Below are 23,975 nucleotides of genomic sequence, written 5' to 3'. Positions count from 1 at the left end.
TTTGCAATGACCTCAGGAGCAGGAATTCCAGGAGATCTGTCTGACCTGTGAGGACTGAGGCCAAGAAGACGTTGTGCACATTGGCCTTCTCCACATGCTTTGTCACTGGGTCCTCTATTGCACCAGCAGCAGGCCCACACCTTTCCTTGCTTTCCTTTAGCCTCCATTTTCACAATTACAATGTTCTCCTGTTTATCTCACCTAATTTGATTGCCAAACTGGACCACCACTTCTTTACCTGATCATTGGTCATTCTCTCTCTACCTCATCTTTTTCATGGTCTCCTGTCAAAATTGGGACTTTTATACAGCAGGGCCACTGAGGAATGTTCAACAGAGAGTCTTTGAGAGAAAACTGCATTTTTACTTTTTATTCAGGTTTGCAAGGATTTCGTCAATCACATACCAAAGAACTAATAATTCCGTTCCAGGTTCTTTTGGCTTCATTACCTGCAAGCAAACCAAGCACCCGATCCTTACCCAAGTGTCAGAGTAACTCAGAAGATAAAAAATTGCTCATGCTCAAATCTCAAAAGGGTCAGAATACTATGCACAAGCAAAGGCTTATTTTTTCATAACAGATTTCTTTCCAGTGGCTTAATTTTACTGAAAAAAATAAATTAATCATGACCCATTGCATTTCAGGAACTTGACACACAGTTATTGGCAGATGCCATCTTTTTGGAATAATCACCGTGTCCTGTGCACTGCATCCAGGTGTCTAATGATGAAACAGAGCCTCCACTGAACTCCTTCCACTCCAGACTTCTCCTTCCCCACTGCAACTTTCAGGCCCTTCTATGCTTAGTTAGAAGTATTATTAGGCAAAAAATCTGTTTTAAGTAGTTCCAATTTAAAATTGGGAAATGTCTGTAGGCCCAAAACAATAAACAGAGCATTTTTTTTAATAGTTTGCTTAGAGACCAACATCTTGGAAAACATATCAGTGTTCTTGTGACATTACAAAGACATTATTCCTGCTATTCAGGAGGTGTGATTGCAACAGTATTTCCCAGTGCTTATGTGAAACACAATCTAAAATTCTTATCAGGTGATAGCTGATCTGCTAACAGTGGAAATCCTGAGAAGTGTTTGTTTTCTTATTTTTGAATATAAATTGCCTTTGATGACTTCCAGGGAACTGAGACAAAATAAATGAATCCACAGTTACTCCACTCAATTAAAAATTAAGAAATAAAAATTTAAAAAAGAAGCAAAGAGTGCATGGACAGATACACAGGATGTGAACATTCGAGATTCCCTGTTTTATTTGTTGAGCTGAACTTCTGATTGACTGCAACAAATACATTCATATCTTCAGAAAATAAAAAATGAACTGTCTCAAGGGCCAGGAAGAGCAGGAGGAGGTGGGCGAGTAATTTGACAAAATCCATCGTCATAACAGTCCCTAAACAAGCCCAGCTGAGCTGCACTGATTCACTGTACTGAAAAGGGATAACAAATGCAGCCTGTAGCTGCACTGACTTACCACTACATTATTTCCCAGGGCAGGAAGCAGCTGGATTATAAACACCCAATTTCCTTGTGGCAGTCTAACATTTGCGCTCTCCATAATTTTAATGGAATACATTTAAAGATGGAGTTAGATATTTTTAATCACAAATATTAAACAAGAATTAATCTTTATCCACCTTCTCCTAGTAATATGAAAAGGAAAATAAAACTCAGCAGAAGCCAATTTAACAGGCTTCTGAGAAAAAGGATCCTATCATTCATTGAAGGTTCTAAACCTTTCATTAAAATGGCTGTTTGATAAAAGATAGCTATTAAAAATAAATTTGCTTCTGCCAAGCTTAATAGAATATGTAGCCATTTTTCTAAACTATATATTTATATTAAGATCCTTATACTGTCTGAGAAAATATGTTAAGCACATTGGAGAAGAGCTCTGTTGTAACCAGATTCCAGGTAACACTGAATGCCTCAACCTGAACCTTTCCAAAGGTGGCCTCAAAGGCCAATGTAAAATACAGCAGGAAACAAAACAAAACAAAACAAAAACCACCACAGAAACTGACTCCCAAATTCACAGCTCTAGGCACAGTTGTCAGGGGCACAGGAATCCCTGAAGAAGTCGGGTCTTCCCCTACAGATGCTGAAATCAATGAGGCAAAGGTTCCTGTTCCTTCCCAAATGCAGCCTCAAGGGATGAAATATTCTCAAACCCCTATAACACTGCAAAGAGGAAGCAAGGAGAAACCTTAGCAGACCCATTTCTTATTAAATTAAGCTTTACCCTAGAGAATATTTATGCCTCAAAAATAAAATAGATACACTGCTGCAAGAGGCAAGACATTCTTTGCCCAAGCCATTCACTTAAATGAACACCATAATTTCCTTTTAACTTTGTAAGCATTATCCACTTCTTTATGTTAGGTAACTTTTCCTTTAATACCAAATTGACTGGTCTGGATGGTTTTTTTCTATTTCAGTGGGATTTTAGAAAACTTTCTTTTGATTTTTTTTCTAATTTATCTCCTCCCCATTAAAAAAAAACCAAAGCCAAACAAACTGTTAAATGTAATAGCATACATAATTCCTGAGTTTGATTTTTCAGATTTCTCCTGGATCTTCTTTCTCCCCATTTCAAAACCCTTTCTCCTCTGAAGATGTAGAGCAGCATAATCCAAGTCTACCTAATTTTATTTTGCCATACTAAATTTCCAGAGTTTAATGGGTCATAAAAGATTGAATTAAAATTTTAAAAAGGGCAACCCTTTCCCTCCCTCAGTCAATTATTATTAAAGAGTTTGGCAGGAAAAAAAATTGAGTTACTTTTGTACAGACAAATAGAAACATCCTTGTTCTGAACCTGTGCAGCTGCTAACTTTGATATTGAAGAACTTTTTCTGTGCAGGAACTGGCATCAACATACTTGAGTATGAGGAAGAAAGGCAATTTTCTTTCCAGACTGATTCTCAGTACTTTCTTCAAATTCAGCCAGATTCCCTTCACTGTCTGGCACAGCATGCAGGAAATAACAGTAAATATTGTTGGGAATTCACAAAAAGAACTGGGCTATTACCAACTTCCATTGAGGTCTCCTTGAATTATAAAATATGAGTCCTTGAAGTATTTTTATACTTAATAAGCACAGGTTTTCACATTTTGTTTATGTAGCAGCTCAACGTGATAAAAATTGTGTTAAGAAAACCTAAGTATGGAGGCACGTTGATGACAACACAGGGAAACAAACAAAGAATGAATTTATAAAGAAAAAGAGATCTGGCATAAGAAATGACAGAACAGAGCCCAGTGAAAAGAAGGAGAGCAGGCATTGGAACTGAAATTATACTGGCTATCATAATGATGGCAAACTCCCATAGATGGAACTTTTTCTGAGTAACTCAGTCACTTATTCTCTCAAATAAAAATGGTCACTAAGATAAAAACCAAAAAACACAAAAAACAAAAAAAAACCAAAAAACAAAAAAAAAAAAAAAAAAAAAAAAAAAAAAGAGAAAAAACAAAAAGAGATCTCCTGTTGTTTTCTTCCAGTCCTTAATAAAACAGACTCTCCCAGCATATGAAAATTAATCACCATGAGAAATTCTTTCACCACTGCAGGATTGTGGTTCTCAAAGAACACAGGACAGCAAAACAGGCACCTCCATCCTTAGATGCAATAGTAACAAGTAATAGTAACATCCTTGCTTGCCATAGTAACTGTCCTTGATGGAAAAGCCTCTGATTCAAAAATAACAAAGTGTTAGACTGTGTTAAATACACCTCATAAACGACTGGGATGCCAGACAGGAATTTTGCAGCTTCCAGGTACAGATGGCCAATGAGCTTTAACACAAGGACTCTCTCCTTGAAATATTTATAAGCATGCACCATATTACATACATTATCCTGCAACCATTTTGTGCTTATAAACAAATCCAAATGTATACTCAGCAGATCAATCACTTCCCATTCCAGTCCTCCAACTTCTGCTTTTCTAAAGTACTGCCTGGAGCTACCACATGGTGGTATCCATGCTAACAATTTCTCCTATATTATAATGAACTTAATACCATAAATTGTTTCCATGGATCTCTTTGGACTGATAAGAGGATGTCATTTTAGCCGGATGAAAAGACAGGAATGCTAACTTTCCTTGTCAGTACAGACCTGGGGCTGGTGCAATTCTTACACAACTTCTGGTAACCTAAATGCTGACAGAGAGGTTCAAGCCACAACCCATTAAAGCCTTTTTTTTGGACAAAACTGCAATTTTCTCAGCACAGCAATTGTTACTTTATCTCCTCTAAAAGCATGGCATTTGTAGCTGTGCTTCATAAAGAATGGAAAAGAACTTTGTATTTTAAACCCTAACAAAATAGTTAAGGTAAGAATTAATGATTTTACTAAAATAATCTTAGCAGTTGAAAAAAAACATGATGGTAATTCAACTGACATCAAAAGCATCATAAAGCAATGCTTAGAACACTGCAGGTTATTTGCACAAATAATCTATTAACAGCTTCAAATCAATATTCAAAGAAAATATCCAGTCATGCAAGATGCATCTTAGAGTTAAGAACATAAATCATAATCTTTATTAAGGAGGTTATTTGTATTATCAAAACTAGAAAAGTTTCTATGTATTATCAACAGAGAAAAAGGACTTGATGACTTCTGTGTTTCTCTCTCATGTGGGTGAAATAATTGTGCATCAAACAAAAATACAAGAACAGCCACCTGCCCTCCAGAAAACAAGTATGAGCAGCCATAGTAAAAGCAATCCTTAAGCATTTCATTATTAGGATATCCTCTTGCATTTACCATTGCTTTCACAATGAATAGAAAGGTCTTTTTAAGTTAAAAGGGCTTTTGAAAACTAATGGGAAGAGAAAAAACCAAAAATTATTGAGATAGATTCAGAAAGAATGGAACAGGATAATAAGAATTCCTCAGTACAAAGTACAAGTAAGCTTCTTCCCAGAGTGGAAAATGCCTTGAAAATAAATAAAAAGGGACTTGCTCTTTGCAAAGTACTTCAATAAAGTATATAACAGATTGTACCAAATGGAATTTTAAAGACAACAAATGGTCCCCTGAAGTATGCTTATAAGCCGTGATTATAGATCCTTGCCAAGTTGTACTGAGAAAGAGAAAATAAAAAGCCTCATAGGAAGCAGTTAGCTATCAAATTCTTTATAGTTTTTATACTATGGAAATCTTTTATAGACCACATTGCACTCTTATCAGGCAAAGTATGGTCTAGTGACAGTAAATAGGAAGCCCATTGGTTCACACACAGGTGCTAGAAGTGTGAATAAGCACCACATTGCATCATTAGTTATTCTAATTAGCATTTTATTTCAGATTAGCTTGACTTTGAGTATTTTCTTAGGATGCTTCTTTACGAAAATACTGATAGGCCAATACCACCTGTGACTTCACTGAACTGTGCTGAGCTGTCCTCTCCAGGGGTGCTGCAAGCTCAGCAGATATGGCAGATTGAATTCCAGAAATGCCATAAGAAGCAGGAAAAAAAAAAAGCAGCAACAAAAGAAACCTCAAACTAACCAAATGAAATGAAGCAAAAAACCCCACAAAACCTCAGGAGTTTTAAATTTCCATTTGAGATTGGGAAATGACAATAGTAGAAAAGAAGCTTTCAGAGGCTTTATGAATCCAGTGATCTGATCCTCTCCATACTGATGCCTTTGACAGATGATTATTGGCACATCACACATTTCCAAGGCCACCACCTCAGGAAACCAAATTAATTTATTTGAAATTTTTATTTTATTACTAAACAGAGCAGAATGCTCTGGAACAAACAGTGCTCCATCTGTTTTCTTTTTCATCTCACAAACCATTAAGGAGACAAAATGATTAATTTTTCCTCACCACCGTAAAGAAACACCATTTCTCAGCCCCTCTTTTCAGATGAGCCACTGTGCTCCCCCAGGTAAATGGGCTGCACACCAACAGGGCATTGCACTCAGACTGGGTTCAGTTGAAGGAGAAAAGCTTTCAAAACCTGTATCTAACTCTGCACAGATTTCCAAATAATGGAAATTCATTAAATTTCCATTAATTTTCAAATAATGATTTTAAACAGTAGGAGCTTCAGCAGGTGCTGAACATACACCTTTGCAATGTCTAAAATGTCTTTGCACAATGCCTAAAATGTTTTTAGAAAATAAAAGGCAAGAACAATGAAGCCTGGCCTTGGGATTCATGGGCAGAAACCAGCAAAGGCTGGAAATTTTCCCTGTGTCACTTGTTATATCCAGCAGCCTCAGCAACACCAAGTGCTGCATCCCTCCACACTAAGCCTCTTTCCCAGAACCAGCACTGAGAAACTCCAAAAGGGCAGTGGGGGGGAGTGAAATGAAGCATCCAAACCATCCTTGAAATGCACAGGGACCTTTCCAGAACTGACACTTAGCTGAACTAACTCAAACTGAGCTTTCTAAAACTGCTGACTCAGCCTGCCTCCTCACCTTGCTCTCTGAACTTTACTTTTTACTTTTCTGAATAGAAAAAGAATGCATGGACTCTATTAATACCTTGAGACTCTACTTCTCCCAACAGTGACTTTTGAGATAAATACCTGAGATTTTTAATTTTATTTATTAGTAAATCTAAATAATTTGAAAAATGAGGTGTCCCTCCTCCCTATTCTGTGAGCACCACAGCAGAAAGGAGGACACCATCATGCATTTGTCCCATGCTCTAGGAAGTCCTGAACAGAGGCAGATGCCAGCTTTCTATCCCTCTGACACCTTCCAAACTTCTGTCCCTCAGCCAGCTTTGTAGACAGGCTCTGTGTGCAGCTCATCTCAGAGGGAGAGTTCCATAGCCTTACTAAAACTTCCCATTTACAGAGGGAAATTCAGCCAAACCAGACTAAATTTACACAATCTGAAATTTAAAAAAACAGCATTACGTACTTTGGCACTTGTTATCTTTCTTATACTTTTGTCTTGAAGCAATGCACATGATTTTTGTTTACTGAGAACCATACTAGCAAGCAATTTTCTTTTTAAGATGCTTTACTTGAACATCCAATTACCTGTGTCACCTTGCAGCACTCATCCTTGTACGAGGCACGTAGAAAACCTTCACTGGGTACCACAAAAACATCTACCAACCATATATGCAAAAGCAACAATAAAAAAGTTACCTGATTCTTTTATCTTCAACTTTTTTCAAGTACTCATCTCTCTTCAATACTCCCAAGATTGTTTCCCTTTCGTGTTCCAACAGAAATGACAAATTGATGATCTCTGAGTGCTTTGTCATGGTCCTTCCACAGCCACTCCAGCGATGACCACTTTTGGCAATCAATACTGCAAGGATTTATTTGCACAGGTCCAAAGGCACCTTTGTGGCAGAGTTACAGGATCCACACAATCAAGAGGTATTTTGGAAAATGCTTCTTTGAATTAACTGGGTGTCAAGATTGTATTGCTTTTCCTTCCAGCTACACAAGAAATAAAGGTTTTTCCTTTGTTTCTTCCTTGGGAAAGGCAGTCATGTTCCTGGTTCCTGGCTGTCCCCTGGGTCCTGGCTGATGCTCACTCCAAGCCTTCAGATTTCATCTACTGCAGCTGCAGAATCAGCTTCCTGAAGAATTGTAATTTGGAGCCACAAAATCACTGAGTATATTTATATCAAACTACCTGAAAGTCAGAACAAATTGTGTGGGTGATTTTGAAATTACCATCAGAGTCTGATTTGACAAAAGCTAAATCTAGCAATGGTTTGGAAGTCACTGAATAATGGCCTACAGATATGAGGTTGTTTCAAGGGCTACTTAAACACAACTGACATAAAAGTTTGGTGTTTTTTCCTAAGAAAAGAGTAAAAGATTCACTGTTTCTGCAATACAGATCCAACTATCAGGTCACCTTCGTCAGTAAGAGCACAGGACAGGAAGGTGATACACAAACTGAAGCACACAAGTCATTGCAAGGCAGAAATACAAGTCAGGAGAGCCAGTTTTGAGCTTCTCATCGCTGCAAATTGGGAAACAAGCACACCACAGACAAATACTTTTGGTCAGATTGCTTTCTTAGACATACAACAGCTAAGTAATAAAACCACACATGGAAAAAATACTTTTATTCTCTGCATTTATTTTAATAGGAAAAAACAACACACACACACACACCCAAAAAAACCCTAAAGCTGGACCATTAAGTTTGTTCTTCAATTCTTGAAAAAGGTGTTTCTATTCATACCATAAGACCAAGTTACTTGTAAGCAAAAGGAGGAAATCCAACATGTGAACTCTTCTTTGTTATTACCAAGAAGGTCAGGCTCTTCCTTGAACTGCTTAGAAAAATGCCTGGTGAAAGCACTTTAACCCAAGCAGATCATAACATCAGCAGACTGGGGAGCATGGGGCATCAACACAAATCTCACAGAGTCATCGTTTGTCTGGTCAAGGACCTCTGAAATTCTGTTTGCTGATTTTCCTTGCAGGGGCAGCATGGGTGACATTATTTTCACAGGCTTTTCTTATTTTTTACTGGGGAAAAAAGGACCGAGCTTTATTGGAAATGGAAAGCCAAGAGGCAAAGGGGAAAGACTGAATGAAACAATTAGAAATTAGGGACAACAAAAGTGTTAAAAACTATCTCTGACCCACTATTAACCCATTACTGGGTTGATGGCGTGCTACAGGTAAGCAGTGCAGTGGGATGGCAGGCAGGCTGCCAAGAACACTCTACCTTGTGAGATATTCTGGCAAGGGGAGCTCAGGGGAGATAAAAACTGCTTGATAAGGTTAACTTGACATCTAGTAATTTCTTATCAGCTTTTCTTTTAGCTCTAAAGAGATTAGTACTGCTACCAGACCAGACAAAAGCCTCAAATATTCCCTTTGACTTAGTGTGTTGCTGATCCTTGAATGTCCTGGGAGATTATTCTCTCAGTGCAGGGAGGCGCACATGACATCCAAAATTTCTAAAGCCATAATTGGGAATCCAGTTATTTCGTTTGCCACCTGGAGGGTCAAATACACAGAGCCCAGAGCAGAACTAAACACTGGTAGGAGTGATGAGACCACAAACTCTCAGATAAATCAGACAAAATTTCAGAGAGTGCTACACATTCCTGGCTAGATGTAAATCAGCTGAAAGATCATTCCATTTAGTTTCTTACAGGGAATGAATCGTAAAACACAGTGGTCCATTCAACAAAACTGTGGTATCTCATGCTGACAAATGTATTATGGTGAACTCTGTGAATCTTGACTAGAAATCATTACAGTCTTGTTTGTAAAGACAACAGAAACTATGTCAGAGTTTGCAATGTAGAGAAAAATGCAAAGCATTATGAAGTTTATCAGATGGACAGAGAGACATAAATTATTTTCATGTTACCCACATTAACAGAAATATGTTTGTAGTAGATTCTATTCTTATAGAATGAGTATAATCAACTGCAGTTGAATTCTATTCACAATGGTTTGTGTGGCTTTCTTTGTGTTTTTTACTGAACATTCCATGCAGTTTATCCTTCAGTCACATCTATGACAAAACCTTGTGGATTTTAACTGTCCTTATCACCTAACAGAGGGATTTGGCAGCTATCAGGAAATATAAGTTTACCTGCATATGTGTTCAACCAGTTTTATGTAGATTAAAGTACATTGTCAATTAGCAACAGAATCCTCCTACAGAACCAGGATGGCTGCCTGTTTAATTGTCTCAGTATTAGCAGGATATAAACCTCACCAACGAGAGTTTAAAAAAGCAGCATCCTCCAATTACCTTATTGCTTTTGTGGACAGCACACTGAGCACAAATGCAGGTTTTGTGTTCAGGCTGCAGTGACAGAGCTGATGCTGGAGCAGCCCAGTTTTCCTGCATGCCACCTGTCCAACACATGTGCACTTACCAGAGAACTGACAGAAAGATTCAGACTCACCTCACCTTCCAGATTTTCTTCTGCACTATGAAATTGCCACTCAAAAATATGATTTCCTAACCAGATACTCCCTCCCTGATGAAACTTCAGCAAATACCTCAAGAGAAGCTCCTCTTTGCTCAGACAGGCTTCCTTCTACACATGTTGCACTCATGATCTCTGCCTAGATAAAATTCTGTACCCCAGGCTAGCTGAAGTAGTGGCAGCAGTTAACTTTGCATAAAACAGGTTTTCCCAATTCTTTTATAATTTTTAGACAATATTACCCTTGCCAGGCTAATTTTTAGGACTGAAGATGCTGCAGGTATCTTTACCCCTAAGGAAGCAGATCTAGTAAAAAATCCTTGGTCCTGCATTCTCCATCACTTCTGCCTAATTAGACAGATTCTGTTTGAAGCTATAAAGGCTGTTGCTTGTTTTGCCTTGTGCTGGTACAAGATGTGCCCAAACCACCCCCACCTCACAGGAGACCACCTGGTCTGGCCCCTACCCTCTGTGGCACATGTAGTTGTTAAACAGGAGAACAGTGACCTGTTCTCCTCTATTGGAAAGCAGACTAAAGAGTACAGAGACACTGTTTTCAATAATCTACCACTTAAGACTTCCCTGCTTTATACAACACATTATTAGAGATTAGGCCTGTATTTCAAATTAAGACTTAATAGGAAAATTTGCTCTTCTCCTTTCCTGTTGCTACTTTTGCTCTCTCTCTAAATGGTCCAGAATAAATTAGCTGACAAAAGCTGAATCATGAATCAACCTAGGGCTCCAAAACAAAACCAGTCAGCCAGCCTTTAAAAGGTGACAATGCTCCTTTTAACAGACTTGTGATGTTTTATTAAGCAGCCCTGGGGCTGATTAGGAAATGTAGTTGCTTTCATCCTAAAGTGAGTGAAGATTTCACATAACAGAGCATTTGAGGAGCACTAAAATGTGAATTAGGACACTGGGAAAAATGCAAACCTCTCCTAAAAGGATAGGCTTTGCTCTAATCTCCATACAATATGTAAAGAGAACATTAATTTCTTGATTCAGAGTAAAGCAAAGATCTGATATCAGGTGTGCAGAGGAAGGAGGCACTTCTTTCATTCCTGCTGCACTGTGACATAATCCCAAGGCTGTATGGAAGTGAGCTTCTCAAGCAGGTGGTTGTTGTCTCATGAGAAGGTAGAAAAGACTTTCCCCAAAGCTTTTGCCACTTCTCTTACCTCATAGAAATGTATCTCCAGAATGGAGTTTTACTCTTTGAAGCTATTGTTGAAGGAAGATACATTAGAAATAACATGCACTTATTAGCATAAGGCAGCAAAATTAGACAAAAATTAATAAAAAGGTACAGTTTATCCTGCACATAACTGCATTCACTGCACACAGGTATCATATCTATCCAGAGAGCATTTCCTCATCCTCCCAAGACAAAAGAATTAAGGATTGCCTAAAAAACCCAACAACACAAAAAAGCAGGGGAAAAAAAAAAAAGCTTTACAATGTGGAAGAACACACCACTTATTTTTGCTAACTGTAGTCACACAGTTGTTTGTGACAATTACAGCACCCCCAAAACTGAACCTCCCTGAGGGGCACCAGTTCAGAGGCACAGGAGTTATGGTGAATCCTCTTCAGTCAGTGAGGTTTGCAGTTACCACAGGCACAGTGACCATGAATGTTCCTCCTGGGCATCCTCCTGAGCCCAGCAAGACAGCTGTCCTCTGCACTCCAAAACACCTCTGCTTCATCTCTCCCCCATCTTCCTGGGAAGGAGGAGAAGCATCCTGCTCCCTAGAGACAGAGATGAAAGGAAGGGAGAGGAATTATCCTCTTTTCTTCAATGGCTCTGTCATCAAATTGCCTCATGCAAGAAATTGCTCCCACTGTTGAACCATTATGTTTACTTAGCTGGAAGCCAGGACCTGGAACAATTTAGTGACTCGGCAAGAGAGGAAACATTTTCCACATGCACTGACTGCAGTGGCACAGGACCCACAGCATTGCCTCACCCTGAGTGACAGAGCCTCCACCTGCTGCTGGCAGGAAACTCTTTGCAAGCAGAGAAATATTGTTTGCACTACACATATTTACTAGCATGGGTGTATTTAGGATAGGCACAAACTGTATCTTCCTACTGGTAAGGAAATTCCTACCAAGAGCAGCTGAATGCAGCGTGGTGTGGTGGCTGTGATTGACTTTTGCCACTTTAGAAGCTGAGATGGATCATGTCCTGACAAGGCAGCAGTCACTGCTGGAAACAAAGCTGCATGGGGCACAACAGCCTAGCTGGAAACTCCACAGGAACAGGATTAGTGGCATTACTGACTCTTCCCTGTGCTTCAGGAAGCCACCTCCCAGCTCAGTGCTGGCGCTGTGGATCACAGCATGGTGAATCTAAATCCAGTGCACGCAGCTTCAACACTCAAATGAAAAGAGGCACATATCATATATGTGCTGTTTAAAACACACAAATCCTCTGTACACTGAGTTCATTCACATGGGAGTCTGAAGTAAAACTCAAAACTAAGGTGGCATCCGTAGGCAGTCACCAAAGCATGGTCCACATCCACATCCACAGCTGTTTTTCTCTTAGGTAGCCACCAAAGCATGGTCCACATCCACAGCTATTTCTCTTTTTTGAGGCCCACAGACACATGTAAGCCAATGATGGAGGAAGGAGGGGAAGGGCTGCCCACGTTAGTTCTAATAAAATGGCAGGAAGACATAAAAAGGCACAAATATAAAGCTTACCATGCTGAAACTGTAGTGCCCAGCTTGGTTTCTCCTGCTCTCACTTAAGCCTGCTGCTTGTAGAATGCCATGAATAGGAGCAAGAAAAACCAGCTTCACTTCCCAGCAATGTGTTTGCAGAGGGCACACGCCCAGGTGAGCAAACCAAGTGTCAGCAGGTGCTGAAGGACCAGGAAATGCTTGCTGCACAAAATCTACAAATTTGTAAGGTGAGATAGAGCCAGTCAAGACACCAAAGTCAAGTGGCAAGAAAGGAAAACCAAGCCACACTTGTTGAATGTGATCTTGGTTAGTTGCACATGAATTGGACTGAGTGAGAGCTCTGGTCAGTATTACAATGTACATAGTGAGCAGATTCTTTGGTTAAGAGCAATCCTCAAAGACCTTTAGAGTAGGAGCTGGAAGTCATGTATTGCAATAAAGAAAGGATCATGTCCAAGTGACAGCAACACTGTTTGAAGAGTCATTTTAGGCACAAGTCGGTATCAAGTGCACTGGAATGAACACAGGTTGAGAGAGAAGTTGAAAATATGATTCCTTATGTCTGCTGCTTTCTAATCAGAGCGGTATGAGAGTGTTTGACTTCAGAGTAATTAGAAAAAATCAGATTTGTTAATCAAACAAACCCAATGGATTCAGAAGCAGTTCATTTTTCAGGTTGGGCACAATTCCAGCTGTCTGGAAATGTCTTGGCAGAGCTGTTGTGTCCCTCCCTACAGGAGTGCAGATCTCTGCAACCACAGGCAATGCCTGCGAGCTATATCTAATTTCTACAATTACTGTAATAATATTTCCAAACCAAAATCATGAGTGTTTAAAGACTAAAGCAATAAAGTTAAAGCTCATTAAGTCTATGGAGCAGACCTTGCTGTGTAAGAAAGCAGTAAATTAACTTGCCTGACTGTGCAAATAAGAGAGCTAGGACTAAGCTCAGCACTGACAACCTGACCATTCATTAAACATTGCTCCTTCTGCAGGTCTCAACCTGATTGTTTTTCAGCCTTGATAGAAAGCATTAAGTAACACCAAAAAAAAACATTTAAAAAAAATTACATGTTCTGTTTCCCTGCTGTAGAAATTTAGGCTCATGTAACTGCACAGTCAGGTTACAAGCCTCAGGAACAGAGAACAGCAATGCCCAGAGAGAGCTCATTGGAGACACTGCTGGCTGCCACCCCAACAAGCTTGGCTGATTTTTCAAACTGGGGAAAATGCAGCAGCCATTCAGGCAGGGGATCAAGTGCAGAGCAAACCACAGGTAGAGAGAACACCAGGCAGTTTGTTGGGGAACATAAGCTCATGCTCCCTAGAGATCCTACAAAACAGTGAAAGAATTTAACTCCTTCAGAGATGCTTTGGAATAAACAAATATCTAAGAATCTTTTCTATATTAAGAGAAGATTCAGGGGTGTGACTGTGTTCACAGGGGTCTCAGGTTGAGGAAAGAGACAAGGATTTGACTCCATGTTTCAGAAGGCTTGATTTATTATATTATGATATATATTATATTAAAACTATACTAAAAGAATAGAAGAAAGGATTTTATCAGAAGGCTAGGTAAGGATAGAATAAGAAAGAATGATAACAAAGGCTTCTGGCCTGGACTCTCTGTCCCAGCCAGCTGGGCTGTGATTGGCCATTAATTAGAAACGACCACATGGGCCAATCACAGATGCACCTGTTGCGTTCCACAGCAGCAGATAATCAATGTTTACATTTTGTTCCTGAGGCCTCCCAGCTTCTCAGGAGAAAAAATCCTAAGGAAAGGATTTTTCATAAAAGATGTCTGTGACACAGGGGAATCCGTCATGTTTAAAATAATTTATTTACAAACAGGAGGCAAGGAGTGGGAAGAATGACACAATAGGGTGGCAACCTTTTTCTTTTGTTTTGCTCATGATTGGGTAAATATGGTTTACCTTCCTGGTTGAGTATTCAGCCAGAAAAGAAGACACTTCCCAGGGCAAGAACGGAAAGAAAATTCAGTGTGTCAGTTTGCCAAATCAAAGAAACCAAACAGATCTGAATCAAAGAATGAATGAAGGAAAAATACTTCTGCTATTGTTAAGCAAATAGCATCTGTGCAATGTTAAATCAGCCATGAAAATATGAGTCAGGGCTTGAGTCATCTCAGTCTTATTACTTAGTCACAGTGTGTGAAGGCAGCAATTCATTCAGCACTGAACTTTACCTTAATACGTGTAAGTTAATCCCTGCATCTTTGTACTTTCTGTGATGAAATGGAAAGAGAAGCAGTAAACTGAGGTCTAGAATAGAATGGACTTATACACAGTTGTAAAAAAAGTTCTAATATTGACCTCACATGTTTTGCTTAATGCATAAATTATGAATTTAACCAAGACTCACCATTATGAAATTTAACTAAGACAAGAAAATGTATCAGTTTTTTACTTCTAAAAATCTGTAGCACCCTTTCCCCACATTATAATACACATGGTGTTTTGGGAGCAGGAAAAAACTTGTTGACATTGAACTATTGTAGAAAATGAAAGCAAGTACAATGCCAGCAAGATTTCTAATTCTTCTTTCTAGCTACCAGTGTTTCTTTACAATGTCAACACAGTTCAGGGGAAGTTAAATTGATACTGATATTGTGCTATGACATGACTGCATTTGACACCAGGATCACAGGAATGGAGCAGCTCACACAGGACAGCAAAAAGCCCCTCTCATGTTCATTACAGATCTGGTTACAAATTTTATTCATCATCCTTAAGTTCCCTGTCTCCTGTTCACTGGATTTTGAGGCTGCAGCCACCACCAGGTGTTGTGAGATCCCTGGGGCAGTGGTCTGTACTGCAGCACTGTTACAGGCAGCTTCATCTGACATGAAGAAGAAAATGCATGGTAGAACAAATGCACTATTTTCATTACTTAACAAGACTCCCTTATAAAGATATTTGTTTCTTTTAACTGCAGCAAGTGATTGACTGAAATATCAACAGGTTTACTTGATATTTCCCCAGCAGAATTTGCTCACCAAAAACCAGCAGCAGATATGCTGCGCAGAAATGGATGATGGTTCTTCAAACGCACAATAGAAATCTATTTGTGTCTTCAAATTCAAATATTTTCATTAATTTGCTGAACTAAGAGTACTCCAAAGGAAGTGCCTTCACTTCAGCAAACATTTCATTTTGCAGAAAAACTCATGACTCATCTGAGCTTTAGTCCACTTGAAAAAAAAAGAAATCTTTTATTGATTTTGCTTTTTTCGTGAACGAACCAAAATTAAATTCTCTCTGAGCTCTGCAAGAGGGCTGCAGGAAGATTGCTGAGGAACTGCTGCAGAGTCAGAGAGGAGAGAAGCAGAATCTACTAGAGGAGACATTTGGGAAAGCATCCACCAAACCAGTGAAACCACTCTGGGCTTGGGGAGAAGGTAACACAGAGCTGGCGTGTGAATGAGGAAAGGTGCATGTGGAGTGTGTCTGTAGGAGATGAAAACTCTATTCTCCATTATTTCAGCCTGTTTGATGCCAAGTGCTCATTTGCCTTTCTGCCACAACAGGGTGGTGTAGTAACACTCATTTTACACTATTCTTGACAGTGACTTTCTATTTGACTTAACAGAGCAACTGGATTTGCATTTTAATGAAAAGGACTAAGTTTGATCTCCGTGCATACCAAGGGTATCCCATCATACACCATATGACCTCTCTGTAGAGGTGTGAAAAATCCTTAGGAGATTCACCTGTGCAGGGCAGAGGTGGAGATCAGGATGGTTTGTGGATTTTAGACTAGGTAACCATTAAAGGTCCCTTCTGATTCAAACCATGACTCTATTCCATGATTTCTCTAATTTCTTCTGACCTAATCATTCCAGTCCCTCTCTATTAGCAGCAGAGAGAGTTAGGCATTTCCAGGACATGACTCACCTCATCTTTCCTCATACAAACATTTCACAAAGGTCAGAGCAGCCCCTGTCTGGGAGCATCCATTTCTCTCCACTGACTGTGACGAGGATGAAGCACGACTGCCTCAAACGCAGGCATGCAAAACACGTGAGCAAATGTGTCCTACTTCTCATTTCCAGCATAAAACGGGCTGCTCACAAGGACACTTGTCCAGACACCCACCAGAGGATATAAACAGCCTAATCAGAGAATGGGATGAGCTTGGAGTGTTGCCTAGTTTTGTTTTACATTAAATACAATGCTACAATGTTTTTCTCTACAAGCAGCAGATAAAGGTAACAGGTCTGTTAAATCTTCCATGAAATGCATCAGTGTGTTCCTCCAGAGTGTCTGCCTCAAAATGAACGTGGTCAGAAAGTCTGCATATATAAGAATAGAATTTTCCAAAATTCTTGTGGCAGGCAGGAAAAAGCCCCACAAAAATCTGGTTAGAAAATTCTATGTATTCTCCCAGGTGACACTGCTGTTTGTCTGAAGCCTGGGTTATGCCTCAGCTGTCAGAGCCCTGGGGATCCCTCCCAGCTGGGCACAGGAGGTAATGGACTATGTGGAGTTTCCTTCTGCTTCCCAAGGTGAGATTTGCAATAAAATGTCCATCCAGAACAGCCCAAAGTAGCAGGAGATGCTCTGTGGGGAGCAGCCATGTGTGGTTCATGGCTGAGGAGCAGAGTTGGATCAGTGAGAGAGGAGCTGGGCTCTGCTGCTCGATCTCTTTAGGAGCCCAATGAACCCACAGAGCCCTTTCAGCAACAACCTGCATGGACTGTATGCCAGCAGCAGGCACAGCTCAGCATCCTTTTTCACTCACTGTATGACAAAGAAGTGGCAGATTCCTCTGAGAACACTGTTATTCAAACCAGAGGAACATCTGGGATGGCTTTCATTGCCATTTTAAAGCTCTGCCCGTGCAGTGCAGCCCATCCAGTGCCTCAGACGGGTGTCCCCCGAGGCAAAGCCATGCAGCTGAAGCTGCCAGTGCTGAACAGACTGTCTGGCTTCTGCCTACTTTGCACTAAAAAGCAACCACAACTGCTTGGCAGCACAGTCTCCAAGGGTAGGGTAGGTAGAGCAGCAACCAGGGACAGGGCTGGAGGAGTGAAGGTCAGAGCTGCACCAGGGATCACTGTGTGGGGAGTGCTCCAAGCCAGGAGGAACTGGGGGCAGCTGCTAAAGATCACTTTAGAGAGCATGACAGGAGAGGCCAGATGTCCATTGCAGAAATGCCTTATGAACCTGAGGCCTCAACAAGTCTTTGCCAGCAATCTGAATTTTTTAAACAAACAGCATCTGATATACACAGTACTATGACAGTTTTTCATAACTCTAAGGAAAGGATCAGAAACTTTCTCCTCTACCCTTCTGGCTGTGATTTGCCAAGGAAATTCCATAATATAATAGTAGTGGGTGCTGTGCAAACAGCAGGAAGAGACAGAAGCTCTCAAGAAGCAGCTCCTACTCCAGCACAGACCTTCAATCATGTCTCTTCACTACATGTCCCCTTTGTTGCCATACCATACACACCATAAACATCTCCCTCTTTCCAGCTAGATGTGTAATTGCAGTGGCATCAGAAGCAAAAGAGTTCAAGAACCTGGAAGCGAACTTCCATACTGTCTGCCCATCCTAGGGTTGCTTGTCCAAATTTCCAGAAGAACAAGTGTTGGGCACAGGCAACTACTACTGGGTCACCAGCTTTTGGGTGAAAAAGGAAAACAGAAATTATTCAGAAGAAAGGTTGCACAAAGCTGCATTCACAGGGTAATAATCACAACTTGACCTTTCTGCAGCATTTTTATACCTCCTTTTGGCCAAGATTTACTGCAGCCATCTGCATAATAACTGTTTCAGCCTTTTAATTGCATTTGCAATACTGACAGCTTATGCCGCTTGAAATTATATCAAAATTTGTTATTATGTGAGGGCTAAACTAGCCAGTGGTCAAGGTCTGAGACAGAAAGCACAGTGGATGGACACTTACAGTAGAAAATCTAGAAAAATCTTGTAGATCAGAACAAGTTCTCTGGGATGGTCAGTGTGCACAGAGAAGACAACCAAAGTCTGCCAGCCCAGAAGGGATGGTGGCCCCATGTCCTCACCTGGAAAGAACACCTCCAGGATGGCTGGGACACAGTCAGGAGCTGCTCATAGTGGTGTTTCTTGCCACTGGTGCTGGCTCTTGCTACCCCACAGCAGCCATCCCATCACAACTTGACTGTAAAGCCAATTTCCTCCTTTACCAGTACAGGTTTTGAGTGCTAAGGATATATTTATGGAAGCCTGGTTAATAATTTTCAGTGTGAATAGGGCTGCATTTTTCCCAGTGATCCAGTGCTAGATACCCATGTTCCACAGCTGAGCATTTCTCCTCGCATATCATGTGCAGCAGCTATGGTTTAATAGATGCCTTCAGGGAGTGCATAGGAGTGATAAGGACACAAATTTTAGCTTGGGACTATTGAAAGGTTAATAAGGTTTATCTATTCAATCACTGACTCATTCAGAGCAGAGATTTGGGGTAGGTTTTGTTATTTTCCCCGTCAGTGTACCAGCTTTCTGCTGCACACAGCTCATGCTCTCAGCCTAGCAGGGATTCCTCTCAAAAGGATTCCTAAATGCACCTTGTCAGGGGCAGACTACCTTGTATTCCAAGATACTCTGACCAAAAAAACCTCCTTACATGATAAATAGACATGACTATGGGAGAGGAAAAGACTGATTTTTTTTGTGATTTATGCCATAATAGATCAAGGGATCTTTCCAGTCTGCTGGTTTTGGAACACCGCTCCCCAGTGGATACTGCCCTGTGCTCCTACAAGCAGATTTTGGTGACAGACAAGTATTTGGGTCTCCTCAGAGACTGAAGGGGAAGAACATGTCAGGACTAGAAATCTGTTATTTTATGACTGAAGAATAAGCTTCCCCAGTTTTAAAAAAGTCCATAGTTTTGACTCTATCTACATTTTTAGTCTTTCCTCTATGATTACTGCAAACCAGCAAGTTCAAACACACTTTTCCTCTTTAATTTAAAGTCCTTAAAGGATTGTTTCCAGGAAGCAGAGTAAATAACCACAAACAAAAAAGACATCTCAACAAAAACACTTTCTGACCATCCTAAGTGAATAGTCTATAGCAACTCTTACCTTTACCACTTGTGAAAATCAGTGATATTCCAACTCTCAGCAATTAAGTTTCTCTCTGTGTGTGCGCAATGCCCTTAAGCAATTGTTCCTTTCTTGTGAATGATATTCCTGGAATTCTTCAGGAAACAAAACCAAACCTGTAAGTCACAGCTTTTGGTGCTACCTCAGGCTTTCAGCTGTTCAACATCTTAAAAATATTTCAATTTTTATTCAGCTCACTTGGCACTATGAAAAGATTTTTAAAATACAAAACCACAAATCTCGTTTTCTACAGGATTTCTGTTCCATTCAACAATCAGGAAAGATAATGGCAAGGGAGCTGCCCAAAATTTCTTCCAAGTTCCACCATTCAGCATAAAGCCCGTGTCTCATACGTGGAGGTTTTATATCTTACTTGTACACACGTATCCATGTGTACAAACACGGATCTTTATATAACAATTTTGATGTAATAATTTTTATTTAGAAAACCAAAATCCTTTAAGTTAAAATCAGGTCAGGAAGGGAAACACTTTGGTAATCAAAATATCTTTATGTCTGACACTCCAGTTACAGACAGCCTGATTTTTCAATTGTATAGTGTATCCATAATCCCACATTATATTCAAAAGACTCATGGATACACAGCAGTTTGTGTGTCATGCCCTGAAGTACAAAATTCTTCACCTGGTTATAGGGAACAGAAATCCTCCACTCATCCTCTTCCTCCCTTTCAAATACTACTCCCTCCAAAAAGCCACAAAACCGATTTTTTTTTAAGGGGGAACCCCCTATATTTATCTTTTACATATTTTTAAATATATGCACAACAGTGCAGAACTGTAAAGCCATGACTGTGTTTAAGAAAAAGTGATTGTGAACAGGAAAACTGATAAACTGGAAAACCAGTTATGAGTAATAATATTATATTTCCATATTCCTATTCAACAAAGCATCTAAAATCAACTGGAAATCTGAAAGTCTTGTCTACAACGTTCATTTACAAGCATCAGCACTATTCTAAACATAATAATTCCCATACAGAAGATTAGTAAAAGACACAGAAAGTCTGTCATGGAAGCTAAATGTCCTTTCCATTTCTCTTCTTAGAAGACACTACAGGATATATATTTCTGTAAGCTTTTTCTCATGTAAGATTTTAAAAAGATGCAAAAATGAAGCAAAAATGTTGAAGTCAGATAGAATGTTATTAGGGCTGTATAATGTACCAGGAGAAGCAGTAAAATCCAGGAAAAGCTTACATTACAAACTGAAAATACAATAAGCTAAACACAACTAATGTAGCTTTGTCTTTGCCACACATTATTTACTGAATGAGAAGCACAGCCTTGTAAAGAACACATCTCAGGCTATTAAAAGCATGTTGAAAGAATAAAATATCCTCCCTCAGTGTGAGGGGATTGCACTTGGAAAGAAATCATTGAAGTTTCTCAACTGCTTCAAATTTACCTCAAAACCTCAGACCAAACCCAAAACAAGAGAGGCCAACCTGATCCCTTTATCAACCTGTAATCTCTCTGTAGGGGTAATTCAGTGTTAAATACTTGTTGAAAATAATATCTGAAGACAAGATTAATCTGTAATATTTAATCTGTTACTGAGAGAACTGCAAGACATTTCTGAAATGATGGATCACCCTTAGAAAGGGTGATCACTTCTCTTTAATAAAGAGTCCTAGAAACTCCAAGCCACATTTTAACAAACATATTCATATTCTCAGCCTCTCCCCCCACTTCTTCATCTCTTGTATTTATAAATAAACTACCTTCAGCATTACTGCACAGCCTCTTAAAAAGAGAAGCACGGTACTTTACAAAACAACTCATGATGGGAGATGGAAGAACTTTCTGGTTGAACCCAGCGTTGTTCAGCTGCCAGTTTGATGGCACAGCTCTGCAGCGCCATAGGTCAAGCACAGCATGAACTGCAGCACTCACACAGAGAGCACAGCATGCTGGACTGCTTGCACAGAGCATCCTCAGGAGGGTCTCCTGCCACAAGGAACCGCGTGGTGCTCAAGCAGGGAGCACCTCTCCATTAACAACCATTGCAAAATTTTAAGCTTTCCTTGAATTAAATTAGAGCTTGAGCACTTTGTTTAGGTGCATAGGGAGGGAAAGGGGCTGTAGGTTGAACTGTGCTTTTCTACAGAAAGGGTCAGCCTTTAGATCATCGGATTTTCCAACCAAGACATTATCAACTTTGATAGGTTTTGGTAATGTTACTTGATAGATTTGGCAAACTGATAAACAGACACACTATAGAAATTCATTCTCAATGTTCCATTCTTCCTTTCTCAAAAGGAATTTTACCATCAGAGATACAGAGCTGTCGCATCTTATCCATAAGATTCACCCCACCTTAAGCTCCTTTATTGTTCAGTTTCCCTCACAGCAACCCAAGTTGCTTTTCCCTACCTGTGAACAAACACATCTGGTCAGGTCACTACACATCTGTCAGATGAGGTAAGAGGAAGACAAAATCTGCTTTGCAGCACCACACCTGAACATCTCTCCTGGTCTGTAGCCCACCAGGGAGCCCAATTCAGTCTCCCTGTGCAGTTCCAACCCTTCCAAATAACCCAAAGTGCATGGGAAGCAGCCATCCCACAGCTCAGGGCAGAGGTGTTCCCGTGACGCAGCGAGGGATACAAGTCTGCACATCAGAGGAAGAGAAACAAGAAGTTTGGAGATTGTGTGGGCCAAGGATATCTTGCCCACATGTGAACAAAATCTGATTTCCCAGACTAAAATCTCCCTGGGATTCTTGGCAAATAAAGGAGAGGCTGTCTCTGTCTAATCACTGAGATGATCTCACATGTGGGATGTTCTCCTCAATTGTTTGTGAAGTGAGTAAGCCAGGATACTCAAAAAATATTGTTTAAATAAAAAAAAAATAAATAAAAAGCTTAATTACTTATACACAGTCCAAATGTTTGGGAACAGGGATGTCCTACTCACAAAGGCAAAAGGAGAGGAACAATTAGATTTCCAGGTCTCTAGGTGTGGACTAAAATTGGTTTAATAAATGAATTCATGGCCCCTGGATGTACTAAGTACTGTTACAAACTGAAGATTACTCATGGTCTGCTGAGGAGACAAAGGGAAGATATGATTGAATATTAAGTATATTAATGCTTTTAGACACTGGAACATTCCCTCCAGCCTGCAGAAGGAGGATTAGCTGGCCACTTTGACACAGATTACTCAGCCTTCTCATTTTCCTGCTGCCACAGAATTGGGTAAGGAGGATTTAGACTGTCAGATTCAGCAGAATTCTGGGGAATACATGATATTTCATTTTATATGTGCTCATATATATAATATCCCATGAAACCAGTTCAAAATCCATACACCAATTTACCTGCTCTGACATCTTTCTTCTATTGAGCTCTGAAATTTTCACCAGCTTTTCATGTATTCTTCTGCTGTAGTAGCAGGCAAAGCTCACTACAATTAATTTAAAGGCATTTAAAGGCAAATTTAGTATTACTTAGCTCTCTCCAAGTCTTCAGTTGGATTGTGTCTCCTCAGTAATGTATTACAGAGATTTCTAAAATAAAAGTTCAATCTATACAAGTAATTTTCATGCATGTTATTATAAAACCTCCAAATTCTTGGGAAGTTTTTTGAATGCTTTTGTTCTGTGATATTTTGTCATGCAAATTATCAGTTCACCTCTGCTCATAAGAGCTCCTAGAGCCATGGAAAAACACGGAAAGGGAAAACCCTCCAAGAGGAGCAGCAGGCTGGTACAAAGATGAAATACATGTAAACTACAGCAAATCTTTCAACTTCTCTCTGCTTCTGCTTGCAGCCAGCACAGGGAGAACTCCATCTCCTGGTCCAAGAGGTTGTGCCAAGGAAAAACAGGGGTCTAATGAATGAATAAATTAATTGCTTTACTTTGTCATAGGTGTACATAATTTCCATTTTCACAAATTCATACACAAGTCTTAGGACAGGGACTTCAGACTTAAAAGGATAGGAAATATTTTCTGTCAGGGAACTTTTTTTGCAGATGGTGTTAAAATTTGTCTGGTTAAAACCATTTTTTTAGCTTGTGGAGGAAGGCATAGCTCATATAAGTTCAATAAGTCTTGCAAAAGCTACCAAGTACATGAAAACAAACTTCCCAATGGTCAAATTTGGGAAATTTTGGAAAAATGTGGAGAAAAAAACCTCAAAAATTAAACAAAAACCAACCATAAGCACAAAATAAAATAAATACAAAGCAAAAAATATACTATGTGCAGGAGG

The 23,975-nt window shown here is 39.8% G+C and overlaps 1 protein-coding gene across 1 annotated transcript in view; it reads right to left on the bottom strand.

Annotated features, from left to right (window-relative positions):
• SYTL5 (synaptotagmin like 5) overlaps positions 1-19,750 on the bottom strand; it is a 65,986-nt gene extending 46,236 nt beyond the window's left edge. The window contains exons 1-2 of the mRNA XM_059466014.1: positions 19,717-19,750; positions 7,147-7,645 (exon numbers count right to left, since the gene is read on the bottom strand). Coding sequence (XP_059321997.1) covers positions 7,147-7,265 — 119 coding nt within the window. The 5' untranslated portion in view covers positions 7,266-7,645; positions 19,717-19,750. The remainder of the gene's footprint in view (positions 1-7,146; positions 7,646-19,716) is intronic.
• Positions 19,751-23,975: the final 4,225 nt, after the last annotated feature.

This window comes from Ammospiza nelsoni, chromosome 2 (assembly GCF_027579445.1).
Source record: "Ammospiza nelsoni isolate bAmmNel1 chromosome 2, bAmmNel1.pri, whole genome shotgun sequence".
Classification (NCBI taxonomy): domain Eukaryota; kingdom Metazoa; phylum Chordata; class Aves; order Passeriformes; family Passerellidae; genus Ammospiza; species Ammospiza nelsoni.
This window is presented reverse-complemented; position numbering and strand designations above follow the sequence as displayed.